The sequence below is a fragment of the Mytilus californianus genome, unplaced genomic scaffold (genome assembly GCF_021869535.1).
Source record: "Mytilus californianus isolate M0D057914Y unplaced genomic scaffold, xbMytCali1.0.p SCAF_2, whole genome shotgun sequence".
NCBI classification, from domain to species: Eukaryota; Metazoa; Mollusca; class Bivalvia; order Mytilida; family Mytilidae; genus Mytilus; species Mytilus californianus.
This window is the reverse complement of record NW_026262668.1, coordinates 91,114,755-91,133,941: the sequence shown is the minus strand read 5'-3', so window position 1 is coordinate 91,133,941 and position 19,187 is coordinate 91,114,755. Positions and strand designations below refer to the sequence as shown.

At 31.1% G+C, this 19,187-nt stretch overlaps 1 protein-coding gene across 18 annotated transcripts in view; it reads left to right on the top strand.

Moving 5' to 3' along the window:
• The window catches only part of LOC127728444 (mediator of RNA polymerase II transcription subunit 24-like), a 74,111-nt gene that overhangs the window by 8,486 nt on the left and 46,438 nt on the right, over positions 1–19,187 (top strand). For 2 of the 18 annotated variants that reach the window (XM_052235805.1, XM_052235804.1), the window contains exons 2-13: positions 3,003–3,211; positions 4,006–4,088; positions 4,582–4,694; positions 6,372–6,598; positions 7,775–7,898; positions 9,075–9,234; positions 10,584–10,697; positions 11,238–11,365; positions 11,792–11,878; positions 12,301–12,403; positions 14,005–14,049; positions 16,173–16,315. In XM_052235805.1, the coding sequence (XP_052091765.1) occupies positions 3,049–3,211; positions 4,006–4,088; positions 4,582–4,694; positions 6,372–6,598; positions 7,775–7,898; positions 9,075–9,234; positions 10,584–10,697; positions 11,238–11,365; positions 11,792–11,878; positions 12,301–12,403; positions 14,005–14,049; positions 16,173–16,315 (1,490 nt within the window). In that variant the 5' untranslated portion in view covers positions 3,003–3,048. The other 16 variants (XM_052235806.1, XM_052235817.1, XM_052235816.1 and 13 more) reach the window with 16 other exon arrangements.

The following is a 19,187-nucleotide window of genomic DNA, read 5'->3' as shown; positions in this document are numbered from 1 at the left end:
GAACCCTTACGAAATTTTAATTTTGGGTCCTGTTTTTTAAATTGGTCTACATTAAGGTCCAAAGGGTCCAAAATTAAACTTAGTTTGATTTTAACAAAAATTGAATTCTTGGGGTTCTTTGATATGCTGAATCTAAACATGTGTTTAGATTTTTGATTATGGGCCCAGTTTTCAAGTTGGTCCAAGTTGGGGTCCAAAATTAAACTTTTTTTGATTTCAACAAAAATTGAATATATGGGGTTCTTTGATATGCTGAATCTAACCATGTATTTAGATTTTTTATTTGTGGGCCCCGCTATCAAATTGGTTCATATTGAGGTCAAAAGGGTCCAAAATTAAACTTTGTTTGATTTCATCAAAAATTGAATTATTGGGGTTCTTTGATATTCCAAATCTAACCATGTATTTAGATTTTTAATTTCAAGTCCCGTTTTTTAAATTGGTCTACATTAAGGTCCAAAGGGTCCAAAATTAAACTTAAGTTTGATTTTAGCAAAAATTGAATTCTTGGGGTTCTTTGATATGCTGAATCTAAACATGTGTTTAGATTTTTGATTATGGGCCCAGTTTTCAAGTTTGTCCAAGTTGGGGTCCAAAATTAAACTTTGTTTAATTTTAACAAAAATTGAATATATGGGGTTCTTTGATATGCTGAATCTAACCATGTATTTTGATTTTGGACATTGGACCAAAATAAGTAAATTAAAAAAATTCAAGTTCTTAGACCACATTCTTTCTGTGTCAGAAACCTATGCTGTGTCAAATATTTAATAACAATCCAAATTCAGAACTGTATCAAGCTTGAATGTTGTGTCCATACTTGCCCCAACTGTTCAGGGTTCGACCTCTGCGGTCGTATCAAGCTGCGCCCCAGCGAAGCATTTTATTAAAGTTTGTTCTTATGTTGTGCTGTTTAACCACTATTCCAGGTTAGGGGGAGTGTTTGGCACCAACGAACTAGTTTAACCCCGCCACATTCTGTATGTGCCTGTCCCAAGTCAGGAGCCTGTATTTCAGTGATTGTTGTTTGTTGATGTATATCATATTTGTTTTTCGTTCTTTGTTTTATACAAAATCAAGCCGTTAGTTTTCTCGATATAATTGTTTAACATTGTCATTTTGAGGCCTTTTATAGCTGACTTTGCAGTATGGCTTTTGCTCATTATTGAAGGTCGTACGGTGACCTATAGTTGATAACTTCTGTCATTTTGTCTCTGGTGGAGAGTTGTCTCATTGGCAATCATAACACATCTTCTTATTTTTATACATGTATTATAAAGTTAACATTTTTTAAAAACAAAATAGGGGTTTTAGATGAACATGTCTCTGGAGAACATAATTTTACATAATTAGTGGTATTAAGATTAAATCCTTATTGTGCAAAGAAGCAGGTTGATCAATATATGCCCTAATGAATCCTCTGGTTTTATTTCCGATTTTTTACCCATGTTACTGTTTATTAACATGTACCATAGTTAGTTGTGTATAGTACGCAGTTATGTATAATACGCATATTTTGCATTCACCTTTGAAAAAAATCAATGTGTCCTGTTATTCTAGATATGTTTTAACAAGCATGACGGGAAAAGCAACTGGAATTGGAAACTTTTATTTATTAATTGGCATGTAGATGGAATAAATCTTTGTCATGTTAAGCAGGCCATAATCTTGCCGGCGAAATGACGATTTAAGTCGCCAAAGAATTTTGGAAATCGCTAAATCTCGCCGGCCGACTGACTTCATAGGGAAGTCAAATCGCTATCAAAATCGGTAAAAGGGAGACAATTTGTGATTGACAAGTCTCAGAGGTAAAAAAAATGGCGGCTGATAAGGAAAATCGAGATTTTCGAAACGACCCAGGACTAATACTGTAAACGATCAAATTAAATAAATACAACGGCGACTTTGAACATCCTCGGATATAACTTTCAAAACTGTTAAAAAGGAAAACTGACTGTCTGTTTAAGTTAACGTTTTACGATGATTTTCATCTGAGGATGTTGCGTAATCACTCAGCTGATTTGTTTTATTTGTATTACCTACACGAGTCGATCAATTTTACTATTCGGTTGGTAAAGGGTGGGAATTAACGGTAGATTTATTATATTCATTGAATAAAAATTGAAATATAAATGGTAGAAAGACAGTTGATGGATAATGTGATTGCAAACGTACAACACTCGAGATTGTGATCAGCAGTGGATTTTTTCTCATGACCACTTCGTTGATATGGATGACATTTTTAAAAAATGATAGAAATTAGCTCTTTATCGGATAATTAACTTGAGATTGAAAGATATTTTCATTTATAGACTTACAATCTTTAACGATAATCTCAATTTACTACAACTAACATAAATGTCCTGGACATTCAATAATGTTTTACAAAACAATGACAAGTAGTGATATAAATTAAATTCCCAGTCATGTGAAATTCATCATATTTTTCTTGAGTTTTAAAAATAAATTGAGGCAGATGCACATGAATTTAATGCATCATAATCTTGATAATATTACTAGGCTACTCCCTCATGTCCCAATCAACAAATTTTATTTAGAACACATTATGGTATCAATAAATAAATAACAACTATATATTGTTTAAACCTTTTTATTAAGAACTTTCTATATATACATTGTGTACAATAACATATGAAAAAACTGCAAGTACATCTTTTATTGAATATAAAACAATTTCCTTAGTGATAAGCTTGAAAACATGATGCAACCGAAACGGTAATGGAATCTCACTTCTCCAAGAAGTTGACCACTTCTCCCTTCTCTCTCATGGAAGGAGAAGTCACTTCTCCCTCTTCAAAATCCTAGATTAGGCCCTGGTTAAGTCATAAAAATAGTAAGTAGAAATAGGGGGCGGTCAAATTAACCTATAAAAATCTATACAATATTAATGTACAATGAATTTTTATTAAGTTATAGATATCATGCACCAATTTTTAACAGATGCGAAGTATATCTCATGAAAAATATGTTTTATTCTGTAGGTTGAGGTATATCCCATTTCTCCTGTTATTCATATATGAGAAGAAAATGGAACCAACTAGTTCTAACCAATCAAAAGGCAGTATATTTTGTAACAAAGTAAAGACATTGTTGATGAGAGCATGGAGAGAGCGTTGGCAGGATAACCATTGGGGAGTTATGTTAAAGAAGATGTTGCTTGATGTACCTGGAGAAGCAAAAGAATTGGCAGGTATGTAGATGGATAGAAGGAAGAATCTTAGGTTTAGTGGACAGGAATTTGCAGGCACACATGTATATTCATTAAGTCTTAATTTTGAAAAGAGACATTATAGAACATTAGTTTTAAAATAAGGTTCACTTAATATTTTTGTGAGTTATTTTACTAAGAGATGTAATTCATACTTTATAAATACTCACCATGTAAAGATGACATCCATTTATATACATTTGTAATTCATTGTGTAGAATCATGTTTTGCCATATAAATTGTTTACTTCTTAGATTTATAAAGAATGTGCATTAGCCATTAAAAAATGAATATATTGTATTCTTATATGACATCCTTATTTCGCTTTGTTAACAAAGCTTTGTTCGAATTAGCACCAAATATGTTTGACACATGCACACAAACTTATTGTTTACATTCTCGTTATTTTCATTTGTATCCTGATAAAATATATACATTTTAGCTGCTTACGTAATATTTTATTACATATTGTTATTCAAACAACACATATTTACCCTGCTGTTAGTTTTAAAACTGATTAAATGTGAAAATGTAATGTACATGCACATGTATACCTCATATGGAGGAAACGGGAACAGCCAAACATTTCTAAGATATTTTCGTACGCTTCAACCTATAAAAAATACCGTATTTGTCCTATTAGAATCAAAATAATCCATTCTTTCATTCAATGAAAAGCTTAAATCCTTACTGGTATACTCGTTAGCAATTGAGCATAACTTCATTATGTTTGTCTTATGTATTCATATAAAACTTATCTTTTAATATATTTATAGAAATTTTAATGCAGCAAGCCTTAGTTGGACCAAATCCAAATAATCTGATTTTATCATATATGAAGCAAAGTGTTACTTCTCAGGTATATCTACATGTATCATTTATTTTCTTGAAAAATAAACCTATATATATATATTTGGAAAATACAATAGAAAATTAAGATGTTTAATCATGTTTCACATGATTAAAATTTTCTCTTTTTAAATTGTTTCACATTTTGTCCTCCTAGGGGCATTTATAGCTTACTATACAGTATGGGTTTTGCTCATACATTGTAGTTTAAACTTGTATGGTGACTCCTTGTCTATAATGGATAGTTGTCTCATTGTATTCACATAGTTACCAGGCCACATCTCCTAATTTTTAATATTTAAACAACTACTTATCATTGGTACAGTTAAAACATCTCAAAATTTATTTTTCAAATACCCTGGTGGTCTCTAAACATTTTTATTCCTTCAATCTTATAAACAGATTATTGAGTGTCAGGAAAAGCTACATGAAATTAAGGTACAAACGTATATTAAGGAATTCAGATTCAACATATCGTGTACTAGATGATTGTTTATTTTCAGGTTATACCTTACAATACTGCATTAGGACTTATAACAAAGTATGATGAATTCTCCAAACCTTACTGTATACTAGGTCTCATCAATATGGTGGAAAATATTGCCACAAATTTCAGGTATTCTATAGTATGTCGCTCAAATGGTAGTAAATTAGGCCAAGCTGCAGGTATTGCATTAGATATAGATCAAACACTAGAAAAATATAGCTTTAAACTTCAGATACCGAATAATGTATAGCTTTAATAACAGAAAATATTACATATAGTGTAGCATTCTTCTTTTTTAATTGGTTATTAGGATCAGGTGATTCAAAGGGTATTTAAGTATATGGATGCTATGTTCCTATTTATATATGTATTGACAGTCAGTATTAAAAATCTTGCAAAATACACAGAAAGAACATTGAAATCTATTTCCATAATACACTATTTACATATGTAATATATAAATTAAGGACTTTCACTCAGTCAATATGTTATATATCGACTTGTTAGATTATATTGAACCTCGGACTTCGTCCTCTGTAAATATAACCTGAACAGGTCTATATATAAAGTATTGACCTTGTCAAAAGTTCATAGTTGATAAATATTGATCTAATTTATGATACTGAAAATTAATATAGTAGACTCACTATTTTTACTGGGGTACACATTTTCATGGATTATTTTAAAATGGATCAGGGCTCATGCTAGCGGACGAGTGGGGCAAAGAAGTTGCTTTCTCATCTGTCACTTTGCTTTGCTCAGCCGTCAAAAATGATATCTAGCGACCGGGTGTTCACAATAGTCACTTTCAGTGGCTTTTGTCCTCTGCAATTTTCCATTTTTACCAAGTTGATGAAACAGCAATTTTTCATTAATATGTAAAGAAATTCAAAGACATAAACAATTTATTTCTTTAGAAAAGAGGTGAAAGCATTGACTTTACAGATTGATGGTATGTTTATAAAAAATAACAACCTCAGTGTTCTTGTTCACTTATGTATTGAAGGTTATGGGTTGGATCCCTGATAGGATCAAATCAAAATTTTTTAATCTGGTATTTACTGCTTTTCAAATATGCACACAGCTTTCAAGAAATAAAATTAGAATGACATGGGAGTATATGGTAAATGCATCCAAACAGACCTGAATAGGCATTTCATATCTGTTGCAAGACATTACGCATCATCAATCAGTCAATACTTTTATTCATACATTATGGCAAGTGACAATTTTGTTTTGTTTTGATGAAGCAACAAATATTTGGAAAAACGATCAATTTTATAATTTAAAAGTGTACAAATATATATAGACTTACAGTTTAAAGCATAATGAAGCAACTCCCACAGAAATGTTCATTTTGACCTCTGGTATTGTTCAAAAATTCAATTCATGAATTATATTGTATTAGAATTACAACATGGCTTTGTTTACAAAGCAAAAAAAAAGTTATGTCTTATTATGTAGTTAGCTTATTTCTTAACTCACATTTTACAAAAGTTAAATCATTCAGCATATTGTTAGAGTGTTTTTAATGTTTGGCTTTAAAAAGCAATAATAATTCACTAATTTTGTGATCAGAAGCAATTAATGTCAATATTGCTTTTAACATTATCAATCTCTGAGTCTCATAAAGAGCTCAGTATGGATTGTAAATTAAATAATGTCTATGAAACGTAATGCATTAACCATGAAAGACAAATCTACAATATAACTGTGTTGTTATTCACAGGGTAAAAAAGATGTTGACATTGTAAGCGCACTCAAAAAGATGTTAACTTACACATTTGAAACCTTTTTTATTTTTAGTTTTGTTGCAAGTATGGATAATGGTCTAACCACTTGCCGCTGTTTGCAAAGTACCATACACTGGTTACTGATTGGTATATTACAGTCACAACAGAGAGTAAAGGAGACTAGGCAACCACAACAGGAATACATCTCTATCATTGACAGAGCCAGTACTGCTATACAGAAAGTTATAGAATTATCAACAGTACAAGCATTACTGTATGTGGCTATGTCTGATGACATGGGTAAGTAGGATTTATTGTATGTGGCTATGTCTGATGACATGGATAAGTAGGATTTATTGTATGTGGCTATGTCTGATGACATGGGTAAGTAGGATTTATTGTATGTGGCTATGTCTGATGACATGGGTAAGTAGGATTTACTGTGTGTGGCTATGTCTGATGACATGGGTAAGTAGGATTTACTGTATGTGGCTATGTCTGATGACATGGGTAAGTAGGATTTATTGTATGTGGCTATGTCTGATGACATGGGTACATAGGATTTATTGTATGTGACTATGTCTGATGACATGGGTACATAGGATTTATTGTATGTGACTATGTCTGATGACATGGGTAAGTAGGATTTACTGTATGTGGCTATGTCTGATGACATGGGTAAGTAGGATTTACTGTATGTGGCTATGTCTGATGACATGGGTAAGTAGGATTTATTGTATGTGGCTATGTCTGATGACATGGATAAGTAGGATTTATTGTATGTGGCTATGTCTGATGACATGGGTAAGTAGGATTTATTGTATGTGGCTATGTCTGATGACATGGGTAAGTAGGATTTATTGTATGTGGCTATGTCTGATGACATGGGTAAGTAGGATTTACTGTATGTGGCTATGTCTGATGACATGGGTAAGTAGGATTTATTGTATGTGACTATGTCTGATGACATGGGTACATAGGATTTATTGTATGTGACTATGTCTGATGACATGGGTAAGTAGAGTTTAAGTTATATTGTACTTCATTGTCTATCAATATCCTTTTATCATAGACTTTTTCGACCAAGTTGTATTCTTTCTAATTCAACTAATCCATTAGATGTACTCATGTTATGTTACAACCAACAAGTAAATTGTATGTTTTTAAAGGAAATATGTAAGTAAGTAAGCCTATACATGATTAATAAAGTGTTCTCATTATCTTTATAAATTAAAGTCTTTTATAACCAGTTATAAAATTTCCAAAGCAGTATTTTTCAACTTTAGTCTTGCACATATGATTTGAAATGTAGTTTACTAGGAACAAAATTGAATAAAAGAAATCTATCTAATCAGTGTAAAAATGAAAAGGATAACAAATTTGAATATAAAAGCTCTCTCATGTTGTTAATGATTTCCAAAACTGTTTCCTTAAGATTATATCTGATATATATATTTATGTCTTGGTTCATTGTAGATAAGTTTAGAGAATTTGAACAAACAGAAGTGAATGTACGTGGAACATTGAGTCAGATTCACAATGATGCTTTACCAGCACAGGCGAGACAGAAAGTAACAGCAATGTTAAATTCTTTGTCAAAGTAGGTAGTTTATTTATTTTGTGATCCAGAATTATAAACATGAACTTAGTAATCAGAGGGGCTAGTGATTAAGTGGTCTAATTTAGTTTTCATGCCCCTGTTATAGGCATTGGGGGCATTAAGTGTTACCTGTCCTTCTGTCTTTCCGTTCGTTCAATTTTTGTTTCTGCACTCAAACTTAAATTTTCCTCATCTAAATTTTATGAAACTCATACACAATGCTAAGAACCAATTTTGGCATGAAATTTTCATTGCCAGCTAGAAATTTTAGCATAGTTACAAAGTCCTACCTTTTTTGTGCTTAATGATGCAAAATATTTCCAGAAATATCCAAAAGATATGATAAAATAAGATACGATTCCATTTGAGGTGAGCAAATATTTACTTTAATTTCAAAATGGTTTCCCAGAATTTCCAAAATACGTCACTTCCGAAGAGTATAAAATATCAAACTCGGTAATATTTGGCAGACCCAAATTTCCGGATAATATAAATCGAACGTTCCGGAAATTCTGGTCCATCAAATTTTTACCGAGTTTGATGTTTTATACTCTCCGGAAGTGACGTATTTTGGAAATTCTGGGAAACCATTTTGAAATTAAAGTAAATATTTGCTCACCTCAAATGGAATCGTATCTTATTTTATCATATCTTTTGGATATTTCTGGAAATATTTTGCATCATTAAGCACAAAAAAGGTAGGACTTTGTAACTATGCCAAAATTTCTAGCTGGCAATGAAAATTTCATGCTAAAATTGAGTCTCAAAGTTCCCCTCAAAATTTGCTCTCAAAGTCCAGACGGAAAAAATGGCTTCAGCGTTATGACGTCGTAGGAAGGCGTCACAGAAAAAAATTAAAATAGCCTTTCAAGACGTCATAATTATTTGGACTAGCCCTCACCATCACCAGAGGGGGCATTAAGTGTTACCCTTGTCTGTTCGTACATACATGTGTCCCGAAATTGGTTTCCATTCTATTACTTTAGTTTGCCTCAACCAAATGTTATGAAACATATACACAATGCTTATTACCACAAAACACAAATCAAGTTCGAATTTGGGTGGCCTCACTTTTACCGTTCTCAAGTTATAACGTTATATGTAAGCTGGGGCATCATTTGTGTCCCATGGACACATTCTCCATATATTTTTTGTCTTTTTCAAATTTGATTTTAGGATACAAGAATTTGCACCTCCAAGTCAGGCAGTATTAGAAGTGACTACCTTACCAATATGTCCATCCATCAGTGTGCTAGTTGCTATAGAAGCCATACTGAATCCAACCAATGATATACAGCCATTTGCAGAACAGATATGTGTTACAGAGAAACTCATGGTATGCTTCTCTGTTGCTCTGAACCACATATAACTATAAGTGTTTGACTAAGTGTAGAATAATAGAAGTCTTTACTTTAAGATGGAGATCTACTCAGAGGCAGTGGGTTGAAGACAAACTTTTTCTCTCTTTTATGATTGTTTTCATGAGTTTACAGCATGTTAACTTGGCTGTGTACAAAAAGCATTGAAGTTAGCTTAACTTTCTTGTTTGCTAGGGGGACCATGAAATCACCATTTCTCATACTCATTGCCTATTGAAAGAATAACAATAGTTATTACCAGCCAATCAAATCATGAGACAGTTTTCAGAAAAATGACTGAAAACTTGTTTTTGAACTATATTTACAACAGCTAATCAAGAATTCTAGATTAACCTATCAAACAAGCAAACTCAACTTTATGCACTAGATAAATTCTCAAATAGATTAGCCTGTAAGACAAATTTCAATATTTACTTTACAATTTCATTATGTATTTCATACTAATTTATGACTTTGTTTGAGAAAAAGGGGTATTCCTAGCATGACAAAACATGCAACTTCTTGTTCAAGTTAAAGGGGCACTAGCTGTCAAATTCATGTTCACCGATTTCACTCAAATTCTCATATTTGCTTTATAACAATGTAAAACATTTATCTAAACTATAAAAAGTCTAAAATAAACAATATACAGAGCATGGACTCGATAATATGTAGCTTCGTTTCGTGTGTATTTTAGTCTAGACGCCATCTAATTAACAACCGAGTTGACCTCCGAACACCTCCGATGGTCATATAAGCAATATAAACATAAATATAGATATAAATAGATTAAGCGAACTCGTGCAATTGGATTTTTCTAGGTCTGTTTAATTTCATATTATAGATTAAAAATATATGTTAATCATTGTTTTTACCTGTATAAGAATGATTTTTTGTGGATCGAATCAGTCAATCAAATGATTTACCTTTGTTTCACTTTCAAAGTTGACATTCTTTTCCTTTAAATAACTCAACACACACAATGCATGCGTTATCAATCTCTAGCTAAGGGGTTACATTGAAGTTCACATGAATAAGGATTCAATTAGGTCGAATTATTCACTTGCAAGTGAATAATTCATCATCAATGTTTCTTAGCTTATTTTGATAAAATTGAACCCTACTGGCTGCTAAAAGCGAATTATTATTTTACTATTTCACTTTCATTAATGATTGATAAAAAAAAATCATATTTTAGATTATTTATATATCTCGTAGCTAGTGCCCCTTTAAAGGTCAAGGGAAAAATTACATCAAAATATAACTTGATTTAATAGGTAAAATGTGCAGCATTCACTTTTCCATAGTTTTTATCTTATATTTTCAGAAGTTAACACGACCATATTTATACAGTGAGTTGATTAGGGCATGTTTCATGGGTCTTATAGATGCTAATGAAAAGGATAATGAATTGAACTGGGCTGCTTTCACATACCTAAAGGTAGGATATTGTGTATGTTGTAAAATTGGAAGGGATTGTTGGTTTCAAATTTTAATGATATGATTTTGAAGACGTTTCAATATACTTACAGAAGGATGAAAAAAGACCAATAATTGTAGTTAGTGAAGCATGTAATCATTAAGAAATATAGATTATGACTTATAAATACAATTATAATAGTTGATTAAGGCAAAAATTGACATAACATATTCAATTTAGATGGATGGTTAAGATGTGTTAAAAGCTTTTGAAAAATCTGAAGAATGTTCGTTTACTTTTATGTGTCATAATTCATAAACAATGCTACTATTGTCTAGGCCATGCCAAAGTAAATTTAATTTACATGTTGACAACTCAAACAGATTTTTATTTTACAAAATGAACTCTGCTTTGAAGAATCATGGGTTGATTGTTTTTAAATACTTGCTTGAGAGTATACTGGTGGTCAGATACATTTGTATATTGGACAGAAAAAAATATTGGATGGATTTACTATAGTTTGAACTCTTAGTAGTGTGTTTTTAAGTAATTTTCTTGCAGCTTCCACAAGTAGTTGTAAAGATGAACCAGCAGGCTCCAAGAAATGATTTCAGTACAGAAATAGAGCAAGGCATAGATCTACTTCTTAATTCTGTTCCTCTTTTGGACTTGACTGATATTAAACTCAAGTAAGTATAACAAGAACTGGCTCCTAGAAAATATGGAGATATAACATGGCATAAATCTTGAACTTCCCTCTCTTTTGAACATAACTGACATCAAACTGAAGTGAGTGTAAAGCTGACAGGCTTCTTGACAGTACAGAAAAGGAATGTTAATATATACTCATACTTTGTCTGAATTTGAAAAAGTTAAAAATAGAAGGTATACTAGAAGGATTATAGTCAATTACTTTATAGCATATTGTGATTGTAAAAAAAACAAACCCTCAAATTTAGTGATAAAAACTTACCTCATACCTTATGTGAATTTAACACTATTTTCAAGGTGAAAGTAGGATGTATATTACATATATTCTTTTAGGTTGTGTCCACAGTAATTATACATGTTTAATTCTTTGACTATAAAAATGTTCAAATATTTATCTATTCTAGCTGTGATTGTGTTCAGTTTCTGTTACTAGAGTTTACTAAGCATGATCTGATTACTGAGGGCCAGTCTCAAAGACTCTTACATAGAAGGTATTTGTTATTATGTATGAATTAAAGCCATTTCCATAATAATACATGTATAGAAAATTATTTTACCAGATTCTATTTGAGGAACAGGTTTCTGGAATAATTTTCATCAAGTGAAACTCTAAGAAGTTAGTACAACATACAGGGGCAGGCTAGATACTTATGACATTCAGGGGCATTAACACTTAAAACTAAACCAGAATAGCTAAAAGCATCTTGGGTCAATTTTGCCTAGGAGAGTTGCAGGAATATTTTACATAGAATTACATAATTAATAAACTGAAAATTCACAGTCAAAATGTATCATTTAAATCAGGTCAAAACCAAAATACTCACTTTACTTCAATTTGCATATAATTTGCATTTTTATGTGTGACTGTTGAGTTATACTGGAAGATACACATATGACAATACCCTTTTTGTAGGAGCTCTGAATCTGAAAAACCTGCCAAGGCCAGTGATGTTGCTACAAAGCCTACACCTAGCCTTATTATTAAGGCTGAACCTACAGTTGGCAGTATCTTAAAGGTATTTACAGAGAATCTCCTCATAGCCTTGTATATTACAGGTAATAATCAACACAATATGAATGAGGAATCATCTTGTCTTTGTGAGTATTTTGAAGGTTATCAATAAGTCACTATTCCTTCTTTTTAAGTGGTTAATGTCATTTCCTTTATCAAGTAACAGTTGTCTTATCATTACAGCAGGAATATTATAATAGACTTCTACAAGAAAAATGAATTAATGCAACTATAATTGATATAATTCATCTTTTGTCGAATTGAAAAAATTATATTGTGTCATTTACAGTAGTGATACATGAAAGTTTTCTTTTCATAATTACTATACAAATGCTTATTCTGTAATAAGAAAATCTAGTTTAAAGTTGTATCCTAGTTACCTGTTAACATTAGAGGAAACTGTTGCTCATGCGACATAACCTGCGTTCAATGAATTCAGGAAGAACATTGAAGGCATCTTACTTATTGTAGCAGTAATCATGAACCAATAGATTTGAAATGATAATTGGCATGAATATTATATATTATAAAGTGCTTGTCATAGAAATCCAACACTGCATCTTTTAATTGTCTTTTTTGCACTGATTTGCTTATAGGAGCTTTTATTGTTCTTTTAAAGCTAAGAGTGGCAAATTCAAACATTTTCTAAACTTTAAGAACCTTAGAATATTTTTTGGGTTTCAAATCCTGTTCAAGCCACATGGTCTCTCACAAATTCAGTAAAAATGTTTTCTGAAAGCAAGAAATTAATGGATCAGCCATGATATCTTGTTTAATTCTTTTCTTAATTTAATTTTTTTACACAAGTTTTTTTTTCATTGTCTGGGATTCTGTTATAGTTAATTAAAATATATTGTTTGCTGTATATATTCAACATATTATATGTACATTTATTTTAATTAAAGAAGCTGAAATTAAAGTGTGGAGTATAAAATTATCCATTTATTCCAAATAACCAGTTTATGAACCTAATAAATATTCATGTCCACACAGTTTTTGATGAAGTCAGTAAAGAAAAGCCTGTCTAGAGAAACTATGAAAGATTGGTTTTGGTTCTTTGGATCAACTTTTTTTTGTTGGTAAAAGATTCTTACCTTCCTGTTTTGATTCCTGTAATTCCTTACTAATTCATGGAAACAGATATATTACTTTAATACTAAATTGCATAGATTATCAGAAAAGAAGACAGAGAGGTCTAAGTAATTCATCTAAAATGATCACTAGCCTATCAACACTTATGTTATGAATTTCAACATGCTAGTGGAAAGATCAAGCCCAATCAATAATGGAATAGGATTGCCTGTTTTCTGGCTGAAGGTTGCTAGTTCTCTCTGGGTACTCTGGCTCCTCAACCAATGAAAATTGGCAGCCATGATATGGCAGAGTTCTAAAAGTGGCATTAAACACTAACAATCAATCAAACAATTAATCAGAAAAGGGACAAGGAAACATTTATTGTTGAAACAAACCTACTTAGCACATGAAGTATGAAAAACTTTCTCTAGACAGCTTAAACAGTGAAGACTACCTCTATTTTCTCTTTATTCACAAGAAGACTCCAATAAGATTTCAGCTTCTTATGGTTGTGATTTATTTTACTTTCAGACTCTGCATACAAATGTCTCTGCTCTGAACAGCTCCAGTGCAAATGTATGTCGTAGTGGTAGTAATCTTTAGTAGTTTTGTTTAGTTTTATGACAGACAAGAGAGTCACATATCTTTTGTCTAAATTGTATTTAAAGCATGTAACAGATAAATTTCTTGTGTATTTGCATTAAATTCATGATTACAATAAAGATGTAAAAGTAATGATTTCTAACTGGTGTTATGTCCTTGAAAAACTTCACAATCATCTGCAGTGACTGAATTTTATTTTTTTGTAATTCTCTCTGTGAAGAAGCTAAATAATCATTGTTTTATGAAAATTTATCATTTGTAATTGAATCAAAATTCCTTGTTACATCGAAGTATAATGTACATTAGAATAGTAAGCTTAGAACCAGATGTGGTTGGACCACTTTTGTTTGTCATTATAGATGTTAATGTTGTTTGGTTTGTTGCCTTCAAATATTGCATCCATGTAACACTTTTAATTTAACTTAGTGTCTAATTTCATAGTACAAATGTGACAGTTTTATTATCTAAACTTACACAATTTAAAAATATGTGTTTTTATCAAGATCTTTTTAAAATGTAAAAATTTGTGACAATTTGGTACATAGTCATTAAAGAAGAATATTGTCTTATTAATTTTGAAAAAAAAAAAAATATAAATTATAAGTAGTGGAAGGAAAAAATTAACAATAATTTGTCACTGGTAACAAGAATGATTTTGGCAATTATTTAAAGAGTTTTAGTTTATTTACTTTAAAAAAATTTATGCATCTGTAAAAGGCATTACTCATTAAATCTTTTATTGTTTTGCATCATAGGACTTAGAATTAAATACATGTATATGACCAATTATGTTCCACAAAAATGCACCTTAATAATCCATATAGCTGAAATTGATGTTTTCAATTGATTCTTTTATACTTTTAACAAGTTATCAGGATTGCCATAAAAAAATCTGTGTTGTATGGAATTTTTTTCCAGCATTAATGTTAATTACCATCTAGTACTAAAACAAGAAAAGGGAAATAGTGGCCTTTCCATGATTTTTATTTACAAAAAAAAAGAAGATATATCGTATAAGCATTTTATATTAAGAAATACTTCAAACAAGGGTTTACCTACATTCTTTGACTTTCTCAGTACATGTTTTTTTTCTCATAAGTAATATACACTATATTCACACATACAAAATATCCACCATTTTTTCTTGCAAAATGTTAGATAGTAGACTTTTTTAAAGGTGTTTTTGCATGCATTCTTATAGCTTGTGCCTTACACTGCTCAACTAAAAGTGGATTGTATATTAACTTTAACTTTAATAATCAATGTATTTTTTTTCTTAGAATGAGTGTTTAGTTTTGTTTTGACCTTGTATTTGCAACTTGGTATTTTTCTTACTGATTCAATTAAAGAGCCATTTAAAAGTTGTTACTTCTGTAACCTGGTTGATTTATTATTTTTCTTGTGCAATTGAAGTTAGGAAAATGACTTTTGGAATGTGTTGTTAATGGCCATCTTTGCAGATACTGGACTGATATATACATGTAGTATATAATTTTTCTTTAGACAGAGTATAAGTAATCCTTGCCCAGCATTTTTCTAAATAGTTTTTCCAAGGGTCACTCTAATATTTGCAAATGACATATAAATTGTTGCATGTTTGTTTTTCAGTAGTACTTTTGTTGTCTTGCATCCCCACTAGGTGGTAGTTATAGCTATAAAAGGGTTTTACAGAACTTAAGGGTCTCAAGTGGTTGCTAATATACCAGTATAAGGTTTGATAATGAAGAGTCCATATTTCCAGTGTTAGACCTCCATCAATCAACAAGTTTATTTTTATAGTAGTTTTAACACATCAAACATAAAAAACCATGGCTTTTTTTTCTCATATGTAGATAAACCAGTAGCTCCAAATAGTGCTATATAAATCTTATAAACACCACAAAAATATGCAATGTTTGTATGAAAACTTGGAATGCATTAAAAAAATAAATGAACTTAACAATTATTGAATGTGATAAACTTTATAGTGAACAAATAAAAGTAAACAATTGTAAGCCTTCATTAGACAAGAACACATTTACACACATAAACAGATAACTGACCTTTTTGTTCATATACTTATTGTGTTGGTTATATCTAGCAATATATAATTGCAGACATTAGATGCTGACTGTTCTAAGAACCAAGAAGCCTTAATCAGTGTATTGTGTCATATGTTATCTGGGAAAAGTTTTGATCTCATCATAGCTGCGGCTGCTGCAAATGGAACCTTACAGAACTTTGCTGTCAAACTTGTCAAGTAAGGATTATCTACTTCAGAGCTCCTAGTAATTTTGAATTGTAAATACCATTACAAATAGACAATCAAACAGATCTTGAAATGTTATTTATGCAAATGATTTAACAGAATGAAATCCAATGTTAATTAAGAAATAATTCATGGGGGCTTGAATTTATTGTGATTTTACCACGGATTGGTCCTTTATGCTAAATATTTTACCCCGAGCGATATCATTATTCTGACCCGTAAGATTTTTTTTGAATCATTTTGGAATAAGCTGTGTCATCCTCATATATGAAATGGACCCATCCTGACTGGAAAGACGTTTAGTAAAAAGAAACAAAAGATGACCACAAACAGTTTGGAATTTTCATGTGTCATAGGTTGTACGAAATGTTTTCTTGATTGCCCATTTGGATATCAAAAGCAGGGTTGCCTGGCAAAAAGAATCAACCCATATCCCCATCTTCCACAGTTGATGGGTCTACTTCAGGAATGGTGAACTGTTATTTTCATGGAAACATGTTTGCAATTTCTTTTGACATGTTATTAAAGGGAAACTTCGCAAAAAAATAAAAAATTGATATTATGTCCATTCTGTATAAAAAAGCACAAATTCATAAATATTAAAGTTTTATTCTGCTAGATAAGAGATCACCATCGATTTTAAATTTAGAGTATCAATTCTCTGCGTGCGGCCATTTTGACATCTTCTCGGTTTAGAAACCCCGATATATCTATAAACCACAAAGGACCAAAACCAGCAGTAACCTAACGTAGTCGCATTTATCCGACTAACTAACTTGATACGGAAAATGTAATTATTTTTTTAAATAACTATGGTCTGTCGTTTTAAAACTGTTTTTTCTTTACGAAGTTTTTGAAACAAGAAATTTATATGGGAATTAGTTAAAAAGTCAAAGTTCAAAGTCATAAATAAGTGTTCGATGTAAAATCGTTTTCGAAAATCTAATTTGTTCATAATTCTTTTATGTAATAAACTTATTTAAATAAATTCGGACCTTCTCTTATCTGATCACCAGCATTGCTAAAGGAATTATTCCCTGAGGTATTGTGAGGTGACACGTCCAGGTATTCAAGCGATTTCCTGTCGGGTTTAAAAACTCTTATTACACAATTACATAAAGCATGTTCATGCATCGCTTCACTTCTGAGGGTATTGATAAGTGTACACGGCCGATAACTTGTAACTTTCCATTTTAAAACTATCAGGTGTAATATACATCTTTGTCTTGCGTGTCCGATAGTGATATACTAGTCATTACTAAACTCATACGCTTGTTTATAAATAACATTTCTAGTGTAAAGAGTGATATTTATGAAAATCTAAATAATTCCAAAAAAAGATTTGATAAAATAAAAATCTATTTACATATTTTTCCAAGGGTAAATTGGGGAAAATGTAAGTATATACTCGTTGTCAATAATGATGGACATTTTGAAACATGAAAAACTATTGATTTAAAAAATACGCACTTGTCGATCATTGGTTTATACGCCTAGATAGAAAGTTACGGAACTATAGATAGTCGCAATTTAAAATTGTATATTGAATATAAGAAAGAACATCTAGAACCAATTTGATTTAAATACAGGTCGATATCTAACTTGCTTTGGTTCATCGAAGTTATGGACATAGTAAAATCACAGATTTATATTTCAATTAGATTGTTCTCGAACAGTTGAAGAAATTCGTCATCATCACAATTGTTGGGTATAATGTATATTAATGTGAACATGGTTCTAATAGAACCTTATGCCAATTTTCCTGTTCCGACATGCATGTAATATATATGCCACTGGACGTACACTAATGATCCCCAAAAGTTTATTTGAAGAAATAAAGAAACTTCACTCCGGATTCACTAGACTGATAGTAGTTGTATTAACGTCTGATCAGCTTGAGGGTTGATTAATTTATTACGTTAGCTTGTGGGGGAATAAACCATTCCCACTATTGCACTTATGCATAAAATATTAAATAAGAGTAATATAAGAGAAAATATAAATACGAAAAGTCGCATATCTGGTAAAAAAAAAAGTCTCACCAACTATAGGATTTCACATACAATTGTCATTATGATCGAAATAACGGACAGTCATTAAAATACATGCATGTACGCTTTGATAAAAAGGGGTGCCGCAGTTGCATATTATTCATCATAAATCTATTTTAAGTTTATACTTTCCTTTCGGGTGGAGGTCAAGTCTATCGAAAGTTACAAAATAAGAACGTTGTATTTATGAATTTACAAGAAGAATTCTGTTCTTGGACGTAGTTTTCTCCTTTCTTTTTTTTTTATTCAGTGATTTAAATTGAGAAAAAATCTAGTCAGAATTTAAATCGTTCCGACAATCCCCCACCTAATACTCCTCTAAAATCATGAATGGTCATGCTTCACAATCATCAGAATTTACTTTGCATTGGTACATTCTGTATCGGTAGTGATTAACCTTGACATTTCCGGGTATAACAGAGCTACTTGTATATTACCTGTATGTGGTTAGGTACATCGTCCCATGAGGTCTTACGTATACAGGTTCACATTTATAATGGTTTCTGATATAACAAGGTTTTATGACATTCACACTTCTGTATGTTCTGTATACCAGTTTCTTATCTTATTTTCAGACCGAATGAGGATGTGAATATTTTCCAGGAAAAATATTGAGTATCAAAGTATCAAATTTATTTCGGGATTTTTTTTTTTCTTGGTATTAAATCACAGAAATTTAAAGATAATACTGCTTATAGATATAAGAAGATGTGGTATGAGTGCAAACGAGACAACTCTCCATCCAAGTCACAATTTATAAAAGTAAACCATTATAGGTCAAAGTACGGTCTTCAACACGGAGCCTTGGCTCA